Consider the following 21,103-nt stretch of genomic DNA (forward strand, 5'->3'; position numbering starts at 1 on the left):
AGAAGAAACTGAGAGAAAGAGAGAGAGAGAGAGCGTCCTCTCGTCTGTCACTATGTGTGATGAGTTTTGCTCTTTCGTCGTGTGCAGTGTCAACTCCCTGGTGTGATAACTGCTGAAATGCTGAACCATTGCGACACAAGACGCTGTTACAGCATCAATGGTGAAATTTCACATATTTTGCACATAACTGCATAACCATACAGAAAGATGTAAACAAAAACTTTTAAGACACAATGACAGACAGGTGAGCAGATGGACAAAAGACGCACGAAAAACAACAAGCACGCGTTTTTTGTCTCTTTTCTATTCAAGCAAAGGTTGGAGGACTGGCCTTTCCTAATGTCAGCTTACGGGAAGAAGCTTTGTCTCCTTTCCCTCCCTCTCGGACAGAGTCTGTGGGCTATTTTAGACACAGGGGCCTATTTGACCAAACTCCTACCACCCTTCATTCTTTTTTAACAAGTCTGACTTCAAATGTCTGGCATTCCTGGCTGGCTGCAGATCAGCTCTCTGCTCCCAGACGGGGCCCCACAGGGCCAGGCCAAATGCCACTCCATGTAGGGCCTGATCACATGAACGGGGGCCAGGCTGGGGCCCCCAGAGAGCCGCCCCACCCACATACACTGCATCGCATCAGAGCCTGAAAATAAATAGCAGAAAAGATATCAGAGGTCATCAGGAACAAAGAGGCGACTCTGCCACTCGGGTACAGAGAAAATAAGGCTTTGTAGTGCCGCCGCATGAGAAATAAGTGCCGTGTTTCAAGGTTAGACTGTAGTTTCTACTTGCTGTCAAGTGCTTAACCTTAAAAACCCATTCATGCATACATAGATACCTGGCTCTAAGCAGGTCAAGTTTGTATCACACTGATGGGATCCATGTGGGTCATAACTTGATGAGGTCAAGAATACGCAGACGTACATGAAGACGCAATAGCAGTTTAAGATGCAGGCATAACAAAACACCCACATAAACCAGCAGAGTCACAGGCAAAGACATGCAAATCCACACACACACACACACACACACACACACACACACCCACATACTTTCAGCAAATCCACTTTGAATCCGTATCAGCTGGGAAGTGATAGCAGATGTCTGATCCATCTTCTCTTAACAGTAAAACAATCCCAATACAGTTTGTTCCTTGTTTAGTATAGAGTCCAAAAACTGATGTCATGCCAGAGGAATGTTCTTGTGTGTGTGTGTGTGTGTGTGTTTGCAGGATGCTGGAGCAGTGATGCTGGAGCACAGATTTAAAACAGCGTGGACACTTATTTGTCTATAACAGTGAGCCCTCTTTCTGCGGTTGAATGCTGGTAGGCTGCCAATATATTGGAGGCTGGGCAGCGAGAAATGAATGAGTGAATGACACCACAGGAAAAACTGACACTTCAAAGAGGACACCTGAACAAGCAAAGGATGGCAACAATGAAAAAAGAAATCTAAAAGTACAGATGTGCCGACCCAAAGACTCGCAATCAGTGTCCTATTTTAAAGTTTCACTGTCTTAATACAATAGAATTTAATGGGATTATTACAAAGGGCGTACACAATGTTTTAATGAGCGCTATTGCAGTGCAGTATGAGTTCATTTGGCTACAACAAACCCCTGTCAATCAGCCTGAGGGAGGTGTCCACATGACATTCATGTGACATAACGCACATTCCTCTATTATTGTAGCTATTCACATGCAGACCCCATCAATCATCACACAGCACCCAAAACCATCTTTCTGACTTCCACTACTGCCTCAATGAAAAAGACAGGACAAATCTATTTCACAGGATTACAATTTGAGACACTTTCTTGCCTGTAGGATAAAAAATAGACTAATTTTTTCTCTCTCTCTTATGTAACGTGAGAGAATGAGACAATGAGGAGATGGAAAGTGAGACCGCTCAGCACTGCGAGGCTATATAAGAAGTGTTTGACAGAATGGAAAGACGGATGAAAGCGAGATTGAAGTGAAATTAGCCAGCGAGCAGAGCTGTCTCCTATAAGGAGGTTTCAGGCTGCCACCTGGCTGAGCTGGCTGCCTGTCAGACGAGACCCTGCAGCTGATGGATAGAATGTGGGTTAAAGGTGTCTGATGTAAATACTTTTGCAACAACCCACTTACACAATACCACAACAGATAAGCACTAGAAAAAAAATGTATGCAGTGATTATCGTGTTGACAAGTACTGTAACAAGGCACAAGAGCAATCAAGAGGTGTTAACACATGAGGAGCACTGCAGCCCAAACAATGTGTCTATAAGTAGCACACTCTATATTTTTCATCTTATTGATGAAATCCACACAAAAACACCAAAAATGTTAGTCTGTCTCCCGGTACTTTCCCAGTCTGTCTGTAGTTCTCTGCACTAAAACCTGATCTCTTAAACAGCTCAAACAGGAGTAAATACCTTTGCTAGAGATGGTTTAAAGTTAATAGTGCCCACATTCATCATAGTGAAGGAAAATGTCATCAGGTGGTGTGGCTCACTGATGAGTTTTAATACTTTCTGGACAACACTGGGGAGAGGCTCTGGAGACAACACTTAGTTAGTAGGATCAATCCATTGATCATTCCTTATCCTTTAAGAAGGCTTGGATAATGGGGGATGCATGCAGAAGACAGAATGCACTTGAGGGATGTTTCACATAAATGTAAACCTCATGGTGGCACAAGACGAAAAGGGGATCACAAAAGGATTCATTATATGAGAACCATGAATGTAGTGCAAATCTATTTCATAGATGTTCTATATTTCACAGGATAAACAGGATAAATGTTGGCCTGCTGGTGCAATATAGAAAAAGCCAGGGGATCAGCAAAGTCTTTATGATTCATCCTCTCAATTTCCATTAATATCTGTACAAAATAGTTATATATTATATATTTCAGTTTGGATCAAATTGGTGGATTGAAAAATGGACATACAGACTGACAAGACAAAAACTGCCATCCCCAGAGCCATATCACTAGCTTGGTTACAAACAGCCTATTGTGAAAGCAACTGGGAGACCAGCTTGGAGCACAGCTCTCTCCCCAAGGCTAACAGCAAACCCAGACATTGGAAGCATTACCACCGAGCATTTCACAGCACTTTGTTTCAAATGTCTCGTTTTGGCCGGTTCAGTGCAGAGGTCCCGCGGACATTAAGCCGTCTGGCTTTGCACAGAGAGATGAAATTACCCCCTAGCCTCTAGGCTGCACCATCACACACACGCCCCAGGATGCACATCAAGAGCAGCGGCAGCGTCCCCTACCCCATACAATGGACCCATCCATCTTTCCATAGAATGGGTCCTATGGACTCATCCATTAGTCAGTAGAATGGGTGTGCAGTGACAGGCATGTCTTGCCTCAGCTTCTAATCAAGAGTTATAGCACAGTGTGTCTGTGTTACTGTTAAATGTGGTACTATATGCCAACTGTTGCCAGCAGGTTCACATCTGGGGGCAGTTCAAATCAACGCACCATCACTCAGCAACCACTGACTACAATTGAAGGTTATATAGCACCTGGGAAAAAAACAGCAAATACAACAGCGGTTATAAATTTGAGCAATGCTACAAATACATCCTAGCAATCAGTCATTAATATAAAATTCAAGGACTACCATGATTTGTTTTCTGATTATTCCTGTGGAGAAATAATTGTATGTTTACAACAAAATGTGTGACAGTCTCCTGTCAAGCAGTGGAAGAGTTAAAAGGTGGCTCCCTCAGTTGTGAGAAGGTACCGTAGGAGAGTATGTAAACCTATACTGCAGATAGAGAAGGGAAGTTGAGAGGCCCAAGATAACTAGAAAGGAATGTTCCTGCAATAACAAAACACTTGCTAAACTGGACCCTGCTATCTTCATTAAGAGCACAGAGAAAGGTCTGACCAAGAAAAAGAGAGAGACAAGGAAGCAAGAAGAGGTGGATAGTAGTGGCCCATGCTTGTGGGGTTTGGAGCTGTCCTGTGTCTGTTCAGCAGGAGGCGAGCAGAAGAACAAGGGAAATGGAGGAGAAAAAGAAATAGAGCTCACCTAAAAATCTTAACTACTTGCAATCACTTTAAAAGTGTCCACAGGACACTCCCTCTCCTTCTGTCCAGGTGCAGGCATGCAGAGCTGCCTTTTCAACTCGCCAGGCTCCTTTGTGAGGCCACAGAAGAGAGGGATATCCACTCAAGGTGGGAAGAAAGAAACACCTCATCCTTGACTATTTGATTAACAGCTGTCTCCTGTGCCAAAAAAAATCCGACCCCCCCACATCCCGCCCTTCCCACCCTCAACCCTCAACCCTTCTAACTGCCTCCTGAAAGAGCAGAGTCTGTGTCGCACACTTCTAGGGTTACTTTGCAGATCAAACTGGAGAGGAGAGCAGAAAGGGAAGAAATCCACTGAGACATCAGAAGGAAGAGGGGAGGACAAGCAGTGGGAGAACTGGGAAAGAAATGGAGGAAGGAGGAACAGAGAAAAAAGGGGGGGTCAGCACAGGTCAACAAGGAGGCAGGAGGTGCAATTCAGTAAGGGTGCAAAGTGATGGGGAATCATGGCCAATGAGGCGAGAGAGTGAGACTGATGCTGGAAACTGGGGCAGGTTAAGATTAACATCTAATCTTTTTAATTTGCATTTTGTGGTCTGCTATTATATTTCATTTACTTACCATTTCACATGGTAACAAGCAGCAATGCCTTTCCTAAAAGTTAATGATCTCTTCTTAATGATCAGCATTATCTTTTAAATGCTGTTGATTTTGAATGACCCATTATACTATTGCTGACTACAAGTATGCAAGTTTTTAGATTTATTTTTCTTAATTCCCAGGAGCCATAAGTTTCCTGTCCTTTCCATATTCCATGAAGATCAAGTTGAAGCAATTTAGAAATTATGATTCATTATTGTGAACATCTCATAAGTTTATGTTATTAGTGCATGGTTGAGAGCTGAGAGTCGACTGCCATGAAATTTATATGTGTTGTTGTGGGAATAACAAGCTGATATGACTAACAATTAGAAAACATCTATATTGTGAGGATTGTAGTGTGAATTTGGTTGTTTCTTGAATTTTAAAAGGTTTCTATCCTGCAGCTGTATTACCATGGTGGAACAATATAATGTAACAATGACTGCTAAAATTATTGAAACCCGGTGTTTCTGTAGGAAGTAGGAAATCAGTCTTAAAACTCATGGTATGCTTTGGGAAATGGTCTGCAGTAACATGGAGGATATGTGATTTCTAGTTAATGGGTTAAAACATGCAAAGCCTCTGGTCTGGTCCTATAAAAGATGAAAAAGAGCTCAGGTGGTTCACTTAAGAGCTCCAGGGCAGCAGGAGACTATCCTGCAGGGTATTAATCCCCCCCTGCCCCGGCACTGCAGCTCACTACTTCCTCCCTACAGGGACCAATGGCCAACGCTACTTCCTGCTAGCCCATAAACAAACAATGCAGTCAACTGAAGTCAGGCTGAAAATCCGCCAGTGCCACTTGGAGAGGTCAAGAGGTATACACCAGTCATAATTTTTACCTTGTGCCTGTGACATTTATATAGCTGCCTAGTTTGGCTGCACTGCAAGTGGAACTAGCAGTTTAACTACTTGAGACTTTTTCTCCCCATTTCTTGGGGCAGCCACCCCACATGAGCTGAGAGTTGTGTAAAAGGAATGAAACAAAGAGACATGGAAGATCAGGGGAAATTACGTGTACAGTTGGAGAAGTATAAACACTACTTTGGCAATAAACATGTTTTCAAGTTGGCAGTTTATGCAATGTGTTTGTGTTATTCTGTTGGGGGGGGGAAAGTGATAATCAAGGAAGCTGGTAATGAAGAAAGTGCAATGAGACGTGCTGAGACAAAGATATTTTAAAGTATGTATGTGTGTGTGGGGTTTTATCTGAGCCCGCCATCAAGTGGTGTGGGGTGGCCCTCCTTTCCCCTGTCATACACACAACCACAAACACACACACCACACACACACCACACACACACCACCACACACACCAAGCCACCACAACAACAGCAGCAACAAAGGATTACACACTGATCAGGCTCACTTACAGCTATAACTTAAGAATAACCCAAAAGTCAAAAACACATGCACTTAAAAAAAAGAAATTCAACAGAGACAAAGACAGTGACAAATGATCTGTGTGGCATTCCTCTGACATCACCCCATTGCACTAAATACACATCCTTACACCATTATTTGAACAATACACGCATTCATTCAAACACAAGCACAGGAATCTGCCTGTCCACAGTGAGGCAAAACAAAACCCCCATTACCCACACTATTAAAAAGGCCCTGTTTCAACACTTGTGTTGTTGCTAAACAAAATGCAGGGGAAACCACAGCTTTCTGTGGGCAGTCAGACATGTCTTCATTTGGGCGTGCAGTGATCTCTGATTAGTCTTACAAGTTCAGCAAACGCTTTGGGATTCGTAGACGTCAGCTTCAAAGAGCAAGAGGAAATGCCGTGCCCTTCCTGTCACTCCCAGTCAGAACTAAATGACGTGGTCGAGATGAAATGAAGAGATTACACATGCAAATAAAAAAAAAATGTAAAAAAAAAGTTAAAAAAAAAAAACAGTATGAGCTAAGGCACAAAGATACAAATGCACACGTACAAACACACACACATTAGTAATTACTAATGCTCAGGAAACAGTGGGCGGTCTGACCGTGACAAGTCGGAGCAGATTCATTATATTTAGAGCTTCAGTTAACAACATTCCCATGTCCTTCAATCACCCAGGACAATGAGCTTTTTTGTACAAACTGGAACAGTAGTAACTTTTAAGGGATTCCCCAACTGTGCGCAATGATGCCAACCATGTTTTTTTTTTACTCTTTGTTTCCTCTCATCTCAAGCACATCATTCGTACACCTCTATCAATGTTTAACCATATTGTATTTTTCTTCCCTTCCCTTATCGGCTCCTTGATGTCTTCAAAGATTTACTAATAGCGTGGGGAGAGGTTAACACAGCAGTGCTTCTACATTCCTCTCTCTGAGCCTGGTTTGTCATAGGAACAGACAGAAACAGGAGGATTATAAGAAAATGCACAGATAAACAAAAAGAGGAGATGCTGTTTAGCATATAAAATATGCCTGTTGCAGGCAAATATGCATCTGTTGATAACTTGGACTGCTAAAGAACTCTTGAAGCCAAGGCAGAACATCAGGATTATACTGAAGTATAACAGATTGATGCTCTCATTGTTACATAAAATAAATTAAAATTGCTTATGCAAAATCCTGAAGTGTTGACTGGCTTCATGCCCTGTGAGCTACATTTGCGTAAGCCTAGGACCCTTTGTGTTTGTGTGTGTCAGAAGGCCTTGTGGGTACACAGCGTACGTGGCACAGCCCTTGAATGCAGACCTGCCCTTACTTGACTTCTTAATCTTTGGTTTCCTGCCCTCCCTCTCTGTATCTCAGTAAAAAAAAAAATTTTTTTTTTAAACTTCTCGCCACTGTGATTCCTCCCTTGCTTCGCCTCCGCCCTCCCTCTCTCTATCACAGTACAACAGTTTCATGCCCCCTTGCTACCGCTCCCTGGCCTATAGCCCCTCCACTCCTGCGGTTTCCACTGGGGCAGTGTAGAAAAACTGCACTTGGCTTGGTCCCAAAGTCTGGGGCCCACATAACTCCCAATCCCTAGATTAAATAGCACCAGTCTCTGAAGTCCTTCCAGAGGCTAATGGCTTTTGTTGCTGGGAATAATCCACACATCCTCTCCCACATTCTGGGGGTCCGCTGGCCTATCGTGAACCCCGCCTTCACCCTCTTTGTCTCTCTCTCTCCTTCTATCTCATCTCCATCTCAATCTACGCTTCCATTTTCGTTGACCTCCCCGCCTTCCTACGCCACAGCCCTGTGGTTAAGTGCAGAGGCATGCAGGACCAAGCCACCTGCATTGAGGGGAGGATACAGCAAGTTGACACAGAGTTGAGAACCATGCAGAGTTTTATAGGGAGTCAGTGCAGGTGCCGCCTGAAGCTTAATGAAGGCCCTAAATCTCTTCTGTCATCTGTAGCTAACTAGAGTCTAAGCAGCCAGGGCAAGAGGGATAAGTGCCTGGGAGCTCTCCTCATAAGGGAAAGAAAATATCCGTTAGGCAACCACAGCAGAGCAGCCTCTGTGTTTGCACTTGATGTCTGTTCAAAATAAATACAGCAGGGGGACAGATTTTCACAAGATGAGGGGAAAGACTCTTCATAGATCAAAGAGCATTCATCATTTTGTGAGAAGTAGTTGAAATAAATATGTAAAGCTGAGAACTAGATCCAGACTACAACCATGTTGTGGCCTCTGCTCTTCAAAATGTCTTTGATTGAGACCACTCTTGGATATAACGTCAGAAATTTAGGGCAGAATACATATTCAGGTATGAGCTCATATCCTGTCTGGGGGACTTTTTCTCCAGGGAGGCCACTGGGGGAGAGGAGAAAGACAGACAGAGAGGAAGAGAGACTGTGGCTGCAGACCGCAGACACTGGAATAACGTTCACTGACCACCCTAATCAGTTTACTTCATCAACAAAAAAAAAAAAAAAAAGGCCAGACATCGATGTTCTTTATGTTGCTTCAATTTCCAATTTTAACTTAATTCATATGGCTACCAGCTGGCCTTCAGTCATATCTACAGGCAAACCATATGCCAGCTCAAAGTACTATATTGCAAAGAAAATATGAAACTTGATTTCCAGAGAAACTATCACTACTGTAGAATGCTAGAGGCCAGACTAAGGAGTGATTGACCGCACAGAGAAGTGAATAGGACAGAGAAGGACAGCAAACACAGGGGGCTTGAAGATTGAGGGCTATTATGAGGACAAAGAGAGAAACAGAAAGTCAGGAGATGAAAAGAGAAAAATAAGAGACAGTGAAGGGTGAAGGGGAAGTGACAGAAGCAGAGCACTGCTGATTTTCAGGATAAAAGGATGACAGAAAACAGGGTAGAGTAAGGGAACACATGAGGAATAAATATGAAAAGAGAGCAGTGGGAAAAGGAGCTAAAGAGGAGAACACTGTGAGGGTGAAGAAGGAACAAAGAAATACATAGAGGAGAATTATCTATAGTGCGTACTACAGTGAATCTGTCATCCTGTGGCTGTGTGCCCACCCATCTGCTCCCAGACCTCCACTGAAACTGCACACATACATACATACATATATAAATACACACAGGTCTAGTGTGGGGCAGAGAGCCTGCAGACCACCTGAAAACTCTAAAAAGCTATAACACAGCAGACTATTGACTTACTAAATGAGTCAGTGAAGCTTTGCCCAGAGAGGAGGTTAGCCACCTCTCTCATCAAGAGGGTCGGGGTTTTGGGGTTGGGGCTTTGGGGTCTTTTAGGAAAAATGAATTAAAGAAGAAGAAAGAAACATGTTATGTTTGGAGGAAGGGCTGGAGAAACTGAAATACAGTGGAGACTTGATTGACTTGGCTGAGAATGCCAACTTCATGGCAAAAAGGTAAAGCAAAAAAAGTGTCAACAGGTTAAGAGATGTGGTGGGAATAAAAATTTGGAAAAGGGGTGAGGGAAGAGAGATGTTTGGGATGGAAAAGGGGATGAAGAAAGAGGTGGTGAGTTTGGAATTGGATGGAATAGAAAACATAATGAAAAGTAGAGGGTTAATGATGGGACAATGAAAGAAGACAGGGACAGCGTATGGAAAAAGGGTTTAAGTGGAGGCCTAGAGAAGAGGCTGAAGATTACTTTGTCTGCCAACTTTTATGTGTTTACATTTTGTCTGGCTTCAATCTAGTGCTGCTAGAGTATTTTAATGTTACTTTTCTTGATGAGAAAAAAAAAAGTTAAATAGCAGCAGCATCACATCCTTTTATAAGCACCACGGATATCCTAGCAGGTCAGAGGATAAGTCCCACAGGCCAGTGTTGAAAGCGGTTATGTTTGAGGGGGGTGACAAGTGATTGAATAGAGTTTAGAGGGAGTTATGGTTGGACTCTTTAATTCAGTCAAGAATTCCAATGTGGAAGATCTCCACAAAGAAGATTGAGACAGAGTGAGTGGGTTTTAAAATGTGAAGTATGTCATTAATCATGCAACCCACAAATGTTGTACTTGAAAAACTAAACCAAAAGCACGGGGATATAGTCAAAAAATAACAGAGTATTGGCGGTAGCTCTGTTGTGGCAAATCTTTCATGTTTGGTTTCATTTCAACTTTTAAATAATTATCCAAAAATGCATCCGCATACACTTACTTTAATTGATTGCAGAATTCAATAAAATGCTTTACCACACCTGCAGAATTTTAAAGCCCCTATATTGAATATTTCATAGTCACAATGGTTCAGATTGACTATGTGTAATGTGAAAGGTGTCTCTTATAGTGTAATAACAAACCCACAGATAATAACCACCTCTACTCCCCATATGAAGCACTCTAGCATCTTTCAGCTCACAGCCTATAACGCCACTGTCACATCAACGTTGTTTCCAGACACACGAGCACCAATCAGCAAACACACAAAGCTACTGGCTGATGAACATACATATACGAGTCAGGAGCTGGTGGAGATCAAAACAGAGCAAAAGGGAGACTGGATACTGGACTATGGGATTATTAAACAGCACTTTTATCAGATGACCAAAAACACAACTCACATGATTTCTAATGTTGCTCTGTGTCTTCTGGATGTGTAAAAAGTAAACTGTTTGTCATATCAACTTAAAGGATAGGTTCCCAAGTCTGCCTAAAAAAAAAAAAAAAAAAAACAGTCAAATGTCTATATGTACAGGTACACTGAGACAGATTATGCTTGCAGTAATCATTCCTCCTATTCATACTGGACATTAAAAAGATCCCTTCCTAATGCACAACAATATAAGTTCAGTGTAAGTAATGTGGGGCAATATCCAGTCCTCTGCAAAAATACATTTCACAGTTTTTCTGAAGTTATTATGAGGCTTTAACAGGTTGAGTTAATCAGCTCAAATGAGGATCTTCCAAAGTCTTTTAAGTACAAATTTCCCTCTTTTTGTTTCCCCGCAGAGTTTCCTTGCTGAGCTGCAGTGGAGGGACATTAACACAAAGAAAGAATCTGGTATTACAAAGACTAAAACTCTGGAAGATAACGACGTGATTTCTCTAACAAAGGCTGCTGAAGCTGAATATTAGTTTCACATAAACTTACTTACTTAGTGCAGGTATTTTTACTGAGAAAGAGGACTGTGGATTCTGTTCCTATCACTTACATTGAAATTGATTTGGTATTGGATCTTTTAAGGACTAGTATTGGAATGATAACTGCAAGCAAAACCTGTTGCAATGCTCAAATGGCCATCTGGCTGTTGTTTTAAGACAGACTTAAAAACTGAACCCATCCTTTAAAAGTTAACATGTCAGTGTTGTCTTCACAGCGTGTTTCTGTCACACCCAAAGTAGTAAAAAAATTATTATTTACCATGAATTCCTTGCACACCTACTTTGCAAAAAAAAAAAAACCCTCTTGAAATTATCTATTTAACTAACTAACCTGTTTGTTTTGCCCAATCAACACTTTCCAGTGTTTTGCTGAAACATCTAACTATCTTTACCTGGCCATGCCCAAACTGGAGAACCCTGCTGGAACGATGAGAACATCAAGGCGGGGAAAGGGGTGGACTCCCAGGACAGCATGGGCTGCAGCCAAACATCGAGGCAACAGCTTGAGGACTCCCGTCTACAAGAAGAAAGCAACAAGTCTGTATACTGATAGAGATGGGTAGTATATAGTACACACTAGTGTATTACTGTGATGGTTCTATGTGCTCTAGGCCAGAGGATGTCTCGGACTATTAAGTCTAAGGCAACTGATGTTTAGATGTTTAGCCACTCATCTGAGAGACATCATTAACTCAGAACTGACTGAATGGGCAAAAGCCATTGGACTTAATACTTATAAATGTTATTCCAGATAGAAATTCCCATTAAGAGTATGAGGAATGTTTTAAGTGGTCCTCATGAGAATACAGTCTCAAACTTTTCATTCTGCCAAGAGATGGTGGTTGAAAACCTCAGGCACAGTGGCACAAACATTAACTGATGCTAACTGTCTCTTCTAATCATATATCATATAATTAGCTCAAGTCTCAGTGGCTCTTTGTCAAAACTCCACCTGGGCCTTCTGCAGCAGGCTGACGGGGCCAAACACACGGTGGGGAATCACCCGCTGGGACCTAGCCGACTGCTCAGTAAATCGGCAAGGGTAGTCGCCATGGGAACAAGAGACGCCGTCATCCACCATGCCTGAATAATCAGTTACAGAGAGCCCCTCATCCTCAAGGGAAGCGTAAGAGAATGTAGAGTCTGAGCAGGTGGTCTGGTCTCCGCTGTAGCAGATTAAAATGGGGAAGAAAAGTTTAATCCAAGGTTAATAACGATGATTTAATGAATTTTCTTACTGAGAGAATACAGAGTTCTTGAGTTGGTGAACCAAATATGGCACAATCTGTCCGGTCTCTCTGACCTAAGCGCGGAAATGAAAGCAATGGAAATATGGAATATATACGTCACAAAGGCAAACCACAGTGATCCCAAAAATATCTAGGTGCTGACATGCAACCTCATTCACTCTTAAATCCAATATTCAGCACTAACTCCATCCTCAGAATCAGAACTGTTCCAAAGGTTTCGAGCAACATCCAAGTTTCCTTCTAACCATTCAATGAAAATAAAGGCCTTCCTTGTAGCGGGAGATTCCTGGGGCCTGCAGCAGGCTACGGCTGGGCTGCTGCTGGATAAAAACCATGAGGGGAGGAGGATGATTACTGGAAACCACTGGCAGACCTTCCAACCTGCTGGCCAGCGAAGAGGAAGACCCCAGCCCAACCATGCCCTGCCCACGGTAAGCCAGCTCTCTCTAATATCCCAGCCTGCACTTCTACATCCTGTACCTCTATAAAAATTTATGTCCGCTTTGCCTTTTTTTGCTCTCCAAAGATAATTTATGCCGGGCATTGAACCCAGTGTAATATGGTGCACACTTTAATGTACTTGTCATAAAAAATCTGATTGAGAGCTGCACTTCATCCATCACCTTAGCTTCACCTGTATGTTTTTTTGTATGGCGAAAGGAAAGTTTCACCATGGAATGCTGAAGACCCAGACATGGGTCAATAGCAGACTGAGAGCTGAGGAGGTCTTACAAGAAGAAAAGGACACGGGAAAAATAATAAAATACCTGCCAGTCTGGAGTGGGGAGCCCTTTACTACTTTGCTGGAAGAGCTTCCAAGTCCAGACACAAGCTCAGCCTCGGTCCATTCCCCAGTCCTGGCCCCGGGTTCAGCAGTGTTGGCACACTCCATCCTGTCCCTCACCCCTCTTTCCAGCACCGGGGGAATTTCTGCTGTGACTTGGTACCAGTGGCCCACCGCCAAGGTGAAGGTGGAGGCGGGCATGGGCATAGTGACGTAGTAATTCCAGACTGAGAAACCTGCAGAGAGTAGAGGAAGGGGGAGAGAAGTTAGAAAGAGACAGCATAGAGAGAAATATAAATATGGGCAGATGGTGCAATCATCCAAGGCATTTTTTTTCCCTAACAAATCAGTAAAGTGACATATTTCTTATACCAACATTTCAGATGACACAGAAGCTACAGTAGCCATATAACCTGTAAAGCTGCATTAATCTCATCCACACTTGTATCCCCTTTTGAAGCAGTTCTCTGTTGTTAGTTTTCTGGCTCTGATACAGAAAGATGACGCGTTTTTTCTTAATCTAATCTGCAAAGCTCCAACTGGTTTGGTTGAAACAGAGCACAACACTATACCTAATGAAACTGCTGGAAAAAAAAAATCTGAGATGTGGACAGAGTTTCAGATGTCTGGACCCAGGCTAAAAAAAAGCTCATCTCAAAGTAAAAATAATCTTGTTTGAAATTCTCTGTATCAGTGCCCATATGATACCCAGGTTCAGGTCCCAGTAATACAAAAAAAATATCAAAATAAGCCAAATTTCACAACTTTATTTTCATTATTGAACAAATAGTCAATCGACAATAAGCCACATTTTCTAATCGTGGGTCTAAAGCCCCTTGAGGCAAATTTGTCATTTGTGATTTTTGGCTATATTAATAAAATTGGCTTGACTTGTCTCACAAAAGGCTTGTGTAATAACAGCTTACGTGTGTCTCCGTCCTCAATAGGTACGGCTTGCTCCTCCCCACTCATCAAAACCACACACTCACTGGGGGCCCGTACTGTTGCCTGCCACGTTGACATGGCAACAGGCGGCTCCTGGCAGGGGAAGAGGGCTCGGTTGTTGATGGGAGAACCGGCAGTGTAAACACACACCCTGGAAGGGTAAACAATGGTAAACTATAAACAACCCTCATTTCAATGCTCAAAGGATCCACCAAATACACACATGCACACACACATATGTGAAGCATCCACACACAGAATTGAATACAATAGCCAGAGGCATGTTTTTGTGAATTAATGAGTTAGTATTATTCTGTTCTAACATGGCAAGCTCAAAATATTAGCTTTGAGAGAGGGAGTGCTCCTTCTTAATCATACTACAGTATGAAACCGCTGTTTTATGGGATGGTTTTAATGATTTGTGTCCTGAGACAAACCTGTTGTCCTGGTCTTTGATCCACCTCATGGAGCCTCCCATTGGCCTCGTCTCATAGCAGATCCTTACAACACGAGGGAACTCCTGAGGGGATGCTGCCCCCTTCTTCCTCACCTGCAGACTCCATCGGTCTCTATGAAAATGCAGCGAGCTGCCACCCCGAGCACCAGGGGCACGGCTGCACAGCAAAAAGAGCTGATGCTTCTGCCTCCATTGGCCAGAGGGCAGGCAGATGAGTTTCTGAATAAAGTCTGCTTGCAGTTTCACCAAACTGACACCTGAGCTCCCAGAGGCGACCTCTGACAGGAGGTTAGACATGGCTGACACAGAGGTGACGTCCACCTCTTCGACCTTTGACACATCGAGGTCGCAGCAGTCCAGCACTAAGGTGAAATCACCGTCACCGGTGGTTTCCCACAAATGTGAAGAATGAGTGTTTTTGGTTTCGGCCGCAGTCTGCACCCCAACCGCAGACGGGGCCTGAAGTTCACCTCCTTCTCTTTCCCTAGCACCAAACATCCTCTCCATCCCAGTCTTCCTGAGTCCTTTTGTTCCATCCTCTGCTGGATCCACATCCGGAAATCCACACACAAACCCATCCTGACTGCCTCCGGCCTCTACAGTGCCAGCTCCATCGCCAGCTCCAGGTCCAGTGCCATCCTCGGCCTTGGTCCTCACCCTACAGCGAGGTTCCAGGAACAGAACAACACTACCACTGATGACCTTCCTTTCAAAATGAACAGCCAGGTCCAGCACATAATGTCTGACAAGAATGTGGTTAGTATTGGCTCGGAGTGGAAGGTCATCTGTGTCAGGATTTAGGTCCCCATCTGGCTCCATGTTAAACAAATGGTGTCAAAGTTGCACAGAGGATGGCTAAACCTAAGAGGCAAGAGTAAAAATAAAGCTTTATGTACATATTTATTTTCTGGGATGCAGACTTTTTTATTTTTTGCAGGACAACTGAATGAATGTGTGTTTATGTAACTTTCAGACAAAACTATTAGCTGATAATCTACAGCTTCCTGTGGGCTGATGTACTTACCTCAGCCGATGAATTAAGTGTTCTGCCAGTGTACTGTGACGAAGCCAAACCTGTCAGAGTCTATATGCTCAACTCAGACTCAAACTCAAACTCAAGTGTCAAACTCCATCTGTTCACACATTCCACAAATGTTTTCCAAAAAGGAAAACCGTTTCATGATCCCATTTTGATCTGCGTTAATGAAGCAGTAACAGCATAACACTTTATCCCAGCGCCAGAAACAGCTAACTGTCTGCAGTTAGCCTATATTAAAACTCTCCTGCAGTATATGAGAGTTTTTGCTGTCACAATCCTTCCATTTAGCCTGCTCGGGGCATAGAGCAGGCTTGGCAAGACAGAAGTGCAATTACCATTTACAGCACAAAATCCTCAGAGGTTATTCAGTGCAGGAGTATATTCATAAAATTAGGAGCACACAAAAACACGGGATGGTATCTAGAGAAACAGGAAAAAGCATAAAAGCCATGATATATTCCATTTCTTTTAAAAGTTTGCTAAAAACATTCATCCATCCATGACCTATATGACCACTCTAATTCTAAATGTGCTCCTAAATTGACTTTAGTAACATACTTACTTGCAGACTAGTGATTATGGTTACTGTATTTCTGTATTCTGTTAGTATAGAATCAAAAAACAACTGAGTGGCTGCATTCTTGAACCTTGAGAATTTATTTTTGTACTAAGACATTTGTTTTAAAACTTGTGTTTATATTAATTATATTTGTTATATTAGTCTCCACATGCTCAGGGACTGCAGACAGAAATTAGCTACATCTGATTCATCTTTTCTTTTTGTAATGAACTCTTCAAAGAGTTTCCAGATGGGTTGCTAAGGGCTTAGTGGAGTAAAAGCAGAGATTAAACAGATGACGGCTATTAACAACTAAACGATCTTTGTGAAAGTTTAAACTGGGACAGGTCAGGGCGAATAGCGTCCTCGTGGGCAAAACAGGTAAGAGCTTGCCTTTCATGCATGCTAAAAGTCAGACCAGAGAGAAGGTGACTGTTCCAGGGTTAGCCCTAATAGAAATACTTATAAATTTTTAGTGAAGGTTGAGCACATTGACTCATGTACAAACTGCTACTGGAGTCGTTTGAGGAGACATGACAGTTCAGTAACACGTTGTGTCTCATAGAAGACAACACAAAGACGAGTCATCTTATCAGTTCACGTCTGAGTTTTAAACTTTGGTGGTGGAGCTGACTTTAACAGTGTGGCATTAGCTGCAGAGTTCGGGCTAACTTCACGTCAAAAGTCTGATCTCAGTCATTCAACACTCAGCGGTTTACACGGAAGCAGCGATGCTTCCAGAAATCACCAGCTTCGCTGTAGATGACAGAGTTTATAACCGCGTTTCACAATACAACTGCCAACATTACCCTCGATAATCACAAGTACACGCTTGTTGTGAGTGAAATTTAAACACGAACCTGTATCCGGCATGTCGAAGTCGAGCGGTGATGTCGTCACATTAACGCGACGGCAGTGGATTGTAGTTCTTTAACCGGTTTCCTCTCGCCTTTTAAACTAGTTTTCTAGTTTAAAACTCAGGTTAATCCGAAATTTGTAGTAAGAGAGGAAATACCTGAGATTTTTTTTAATTAATTACTAAAAGTTAAATCAGCTGTAACTGCCGCAGTGCTAAAGAAATCATCCATTAAAGAAATATTTTTTACATGAATGAATTCAATAAATACAGCATTATTCATATCATTAAACTGTAACCTTTAAATAAACTGGATTAAATGGTTAAAGTGATGAAAAGGGCATATATCAAATCATAGATAGATAGACATGATAGATTGATAGATTGATTGACTGATTGACTGATTAAATAATAGCCACTACACAGTGGATGACAAATGTGCATATATTAAGTTTTATTCAGGTGCTTCAACAGCATTGTATGCATGACAAGATAAAATTCCACAAACACAAACAGGTATGAATATAAAAATAACTCATGGAGAAACAGAAATGCAGTCTCCAGTGGTTGAATACCACCAATATATCTTATAACACTCATTCTCAACATTTCAAAAATAGGTATACATTTTAATTAATTATTAACACACAAGCTGTATAATTTTTTCATATATTTTTGCCATTTTAAAAAGCATTCAACAGTTCATAAATAAGAAATGTAACTGCAAACAGGGTGAGAAGTATTCAAATGAGTATTAATAATGTATATAAAAATGTATACCCACTTTTGAAATGCTGAGCACATTGACATTACTGAAATACAGTAATAAGCTGCAACATAACACCAATGAAATGAGTGGTTTCATGGATGTCAAATAAAATTTGTCACTATTTAATACTCCAAAGCAGTAGTAAATTTCTCTTCTGGAATGTATTCTGACATATGGAGTAAACATAATTCACATTGCAAAGCACAGGTGTGTGGAGTGACTTTTCAAAATATTGCAGTTTTAGTTAAGTATCTCACTTCTTAAATACAAAATGAATCAAATTTGGCACTGCATATATCGTGGGAAGTGGTCTATTTACAAACTAGTGGAACATACACTGAGATTGTTAGAGCACACTCAGCCACTAAATCCTGCTTACTGAACACTATTACCAGTTAATGTCATTATTGCTATTATTCATCTAAAAATACATTTCCATAAAATAAAATGCAAAATAGTTTTTCATACCTTTGTAAACATCTTTGTAATTATCTGATGTAATACCTCTACTATATACAAAATGTGGAATTAGAGATTTGCTGTGTCTTTTAGAGCCTCAGATCTGCCTCCTGGGAAATTACATCAGATTACTCTTCATAAGTTAAACTCTTCTATTAGCTACATGGACAGGTATGTTATGTCCAACAAAGATAGGACAAGGGTGGCCTTAAGTTAACACGGGAAACTGTATCTATTTTTCAAGTGCTGAAATCCACCCATAGTTATAGGCTGCTCTAACTGGCACACATGCATAAACACCCAGAGTGGGATTTCAGAGGCTCTTTAACACACAACCTAATCATTTATTATCACTGAGTACAAAGTGACTTCAGTATGGCACTAAAATCTACTCCAGACATTATCTAAATAAACACACATCCATTCACACATTTACATACACACACAAACGGGACATGAGAATTATTGGCACACATACAGGCCCTGGGCCAGCAAGGACCTCTGAGAGGAACTCTAGTCTGCTTCTTTACTAACCCAGAGGAAATGTTTGCAGCATTATTAGGACTTGCAGTTATCTAAAAAAGGAAATCAACAGAGCCAAAGCATCTGAAGATTTTACAGTGACATGCTCAATAAGCTACAATTAGATCTGCTTGAGATTCCCGCTCCCCTATTATTTATGTGCTCGCTCTCCTTTTGCCTCCTGTAACAAACAACTGTGAAATCATAAAAGTGGACATGCACGCTGCGAGTCCTGCGTGGCGGACACGACGAACCGCTCCCACACAAAAGGAGTGCAAGGGTATCACCAGCGGTTCCTTTCCTTGTTTTTCTCCTCTTTCATCTTATCTTCTCTTTTCCTTCTCTCGGCTGTGTGACAGTCTCCCCCTTCCTCTTCGTAGCACTCTCGCTCGTTCCCTCAGACGAGCCTTGGCATCTCAGGAGTTCTCCTCCTGAGTTCTGCGGAAACTTAGACGTTTGAAGGACTCTCTGTGAGAGGGAGAGGACAGTGGATGAGAGAGGGGGGGAAGGGAGAGACAAAAGATTAGGAGTGATGAAGACAGGGAGGATGAGGTGGAATGGTCAGGGAAGTAGAAGGTAAATGTTTCTATGAGCATTTTGGAAGCTCTCTTCACATCCCAAAGGCTGAGTAAATTAATAGAACATGATAGAATTTAAAAAAATCTAAATTTTGTGGGTAAGTATCCCTTTGAAATACACACTCATCCCTCAACATGAAAATAAGTTGTTACAAGATGTACCAAGATTATCTTGGTCAATCATAAAAGCAAAAAAGAGCAATCAGTCTTCATTAAGACATGACTGCAATTTGGCAGTGGCACTGGGTTCAACTCTCAGTCTGTGTACTGCTGCTCTGCTTCAGCTATCAATATTTGTAAAGGTGACACAGTCAGCGTGAATGGATCTCTGCTCAAATCCATTTGTTCTCACTTTACTTTGGGTTCAGCAATCATACAGAGTAATGAAAGGATCAATGCTATGTGTTTTTTCCACCTCACTCTCTCTTGTCAAAACAGTATTGGCTTTTTGACTTGGTGGGCCTGTTGTTTACCTGTTCTCTAGCCGGGGCCTGATGATGGGTTTATAGAGCTCAGGAATCTTCCTCTCCAGCATTGGCCTCAGGCTCTCTCTCAGGCGGTTGTAGTTCTTCTTCAGCTCCTGCTGGTACTCCTTCTGGTCCGATGTGATCAGGTGCTTGTTCTTCTCAACTGCCTCGCCGCACCTACAGGACAGACCAGCGTAGCGAGGTGGAGTCAGTTTCAAAATCCGTCTTCTTAAATGACATTGCATGAGATGAAGAAAGAGCTGAGCGTACTCCTTGACCTTTTCAATGCAATAACCTCAAACTTGAGAGCAGCTTCAACAATGACTCTATGCAAACCAATCTTGCTGTAATCCCCTCTCTATCCTCAAACCTTGAGAAATGCACTGCACTGTTTCATGCCAGCAACGTCCTGTAACTACTTGAAATAAATTGGACTCCTTTGCATGCCAGAACTCTAAATGAGTTAACAATGTACTTGATTGTAAGGAACTCCTATATGCCTGTTAGAGCTTTCCAAGTACCTCCGCTAGAATGTGAACTGTATATAACCCATAAGGCTGTTTCGAAACAGAGTTAAAGGAACAGTAGAGGTAAAACTTATAAATGACTAACAAATATTCTTCCTTATGTGCTGGAAAAACAAATATGCTTTATGATAAAGCATCACAAGATCTGAGCTGAACTGAGAAATAAAAGGGCAAGCATAGGACCCACAGTCCTCTATCATGGCAAGTATAATGGCCAACATACAGGGCAGTCTGCAGGAAATCAGAGAGACTGTGATGATTGCAAACACATGTCTGAGTTTAGTCTGAGTTTGTCTCTTAGCTTTTAATGAGGGTAATATGGAAACTGCAATGTCGTGTAACAGTATACAGTAAATACGTGGGACAATGAGCGTTAATGACAGCTCACAAGAGTAAAGGATTTTCCAAGCCATAAAAAAATATATATGCAGCTGTATGTCTAACTGCTGGGTTTACCTTTTTTTAATGAATTCTCTTGATGAGCAACTACAATATTTAGGTACCTTCATCTTATGAACTAACTGAATAAGTGTTCTTCAGTAGTATATATGTTTGGTTTATCCTGTATTTGCAACACCTCTTTCTGAGCTGACTGTAGGAAAAAACAGGGTCATTTTTGTCTTTTATCGCAGGGACAAAGGGGATGCGGGCCTAGAAGGTAGCAGCACTGAAGCTTGTGACAGACTGAGACACCTGTCAATCAAGCACATCATCAACCCACCC

At 42.0% G+C, this 21,103-nt stretch overlaps 2 protein-coding genes across 9 annotated transcripts in view; both read right to left on the minus strand.

The window, feature by feature from the left end:
* aopep (aminopeptidase O (putative)) overlaps positions 1-17,109 on the minus strand; it is a 72,638-nt gene extending 55,529 nt beyond the window's left edge. For 2 of the 6 annotated variants that reach the window (XR_007814384.1, XR_007814383.1), the window contains exons 1-6: positions 15,629-16,025; positions 14,585-15,465; positions 14,129-14,298; positions 13,186-13,438; positions 12,121-12,334; positions 11,561-11,685 (exon numbers count right to left, since the gene is read on the minus strand). Coding sequence is in view for 3 of the 6 variants with exons in the window: in XM_018669237.2 (XP_018524753.1) it covers positions 11,561-11,685; positions 12,121-12,334; positions 13,186-13,438; positions 14,129-14,298; positions 14,585-15,423 (1,601 nt within the window). In the remaining 3 variants the exon portion in view is untranslated. Of the gene's footprint in view, positions 1-11,560; positions 11,686-12,120; positions 12,335-13,185; positions 13,439-14,128; positions 14,299-14,584; positions 15,466-15,628; positions 16,028-17,062 lie in introns of those variants that run through there. The other 4 variants (XR_007814382.1, XM_018669237.2, XM_051074820.1 and 1 more) reach the window with 4 other exon arrangements.
* A 379-nt stretch (positions 17,110-17,488) lies between these two features.
* Positions 17,489-21,103, minus strand: part of dock8 (dedicator of cytokinesis 8) — a 51,709-nt gene continuing 48,094 nt past the window's right edge. For all 3 annotated transcript variants that reach the window (XM_018669118.2, XM_018669117.2, XM_018669120.2), the window contains 2 exons: positions 19,860-20,030; positions 17,489-19,276 (listed from right to left, as the gene is read on the minus strand). In XM_018669118.2, coding sequence (XP_018524634.1) covers positions 19,225-19,276; positions 19,860-20,030 — 223 coding nt within the window. In that variant the 3' untranslated portion in view covers positions 17,489-19,224. The remainder of the gene's footprint in view (positions 19,277-19,859; positions 20,031-21,103) is intronic.

Source organism: Lates calcarifer, linkage group LG13 (assembly GCF_001640805.2).
Source record: "Lates calcarifer isolate ASB-BC8 linkage group LG13, TLL_Latcal_v3, whole genome shotgun sequence".
Lineage (NCBI taxonomy): Eukaryota > Metazoa > Chordata > Actinopteri > Centropomidae > Lates > Lates calcarifer.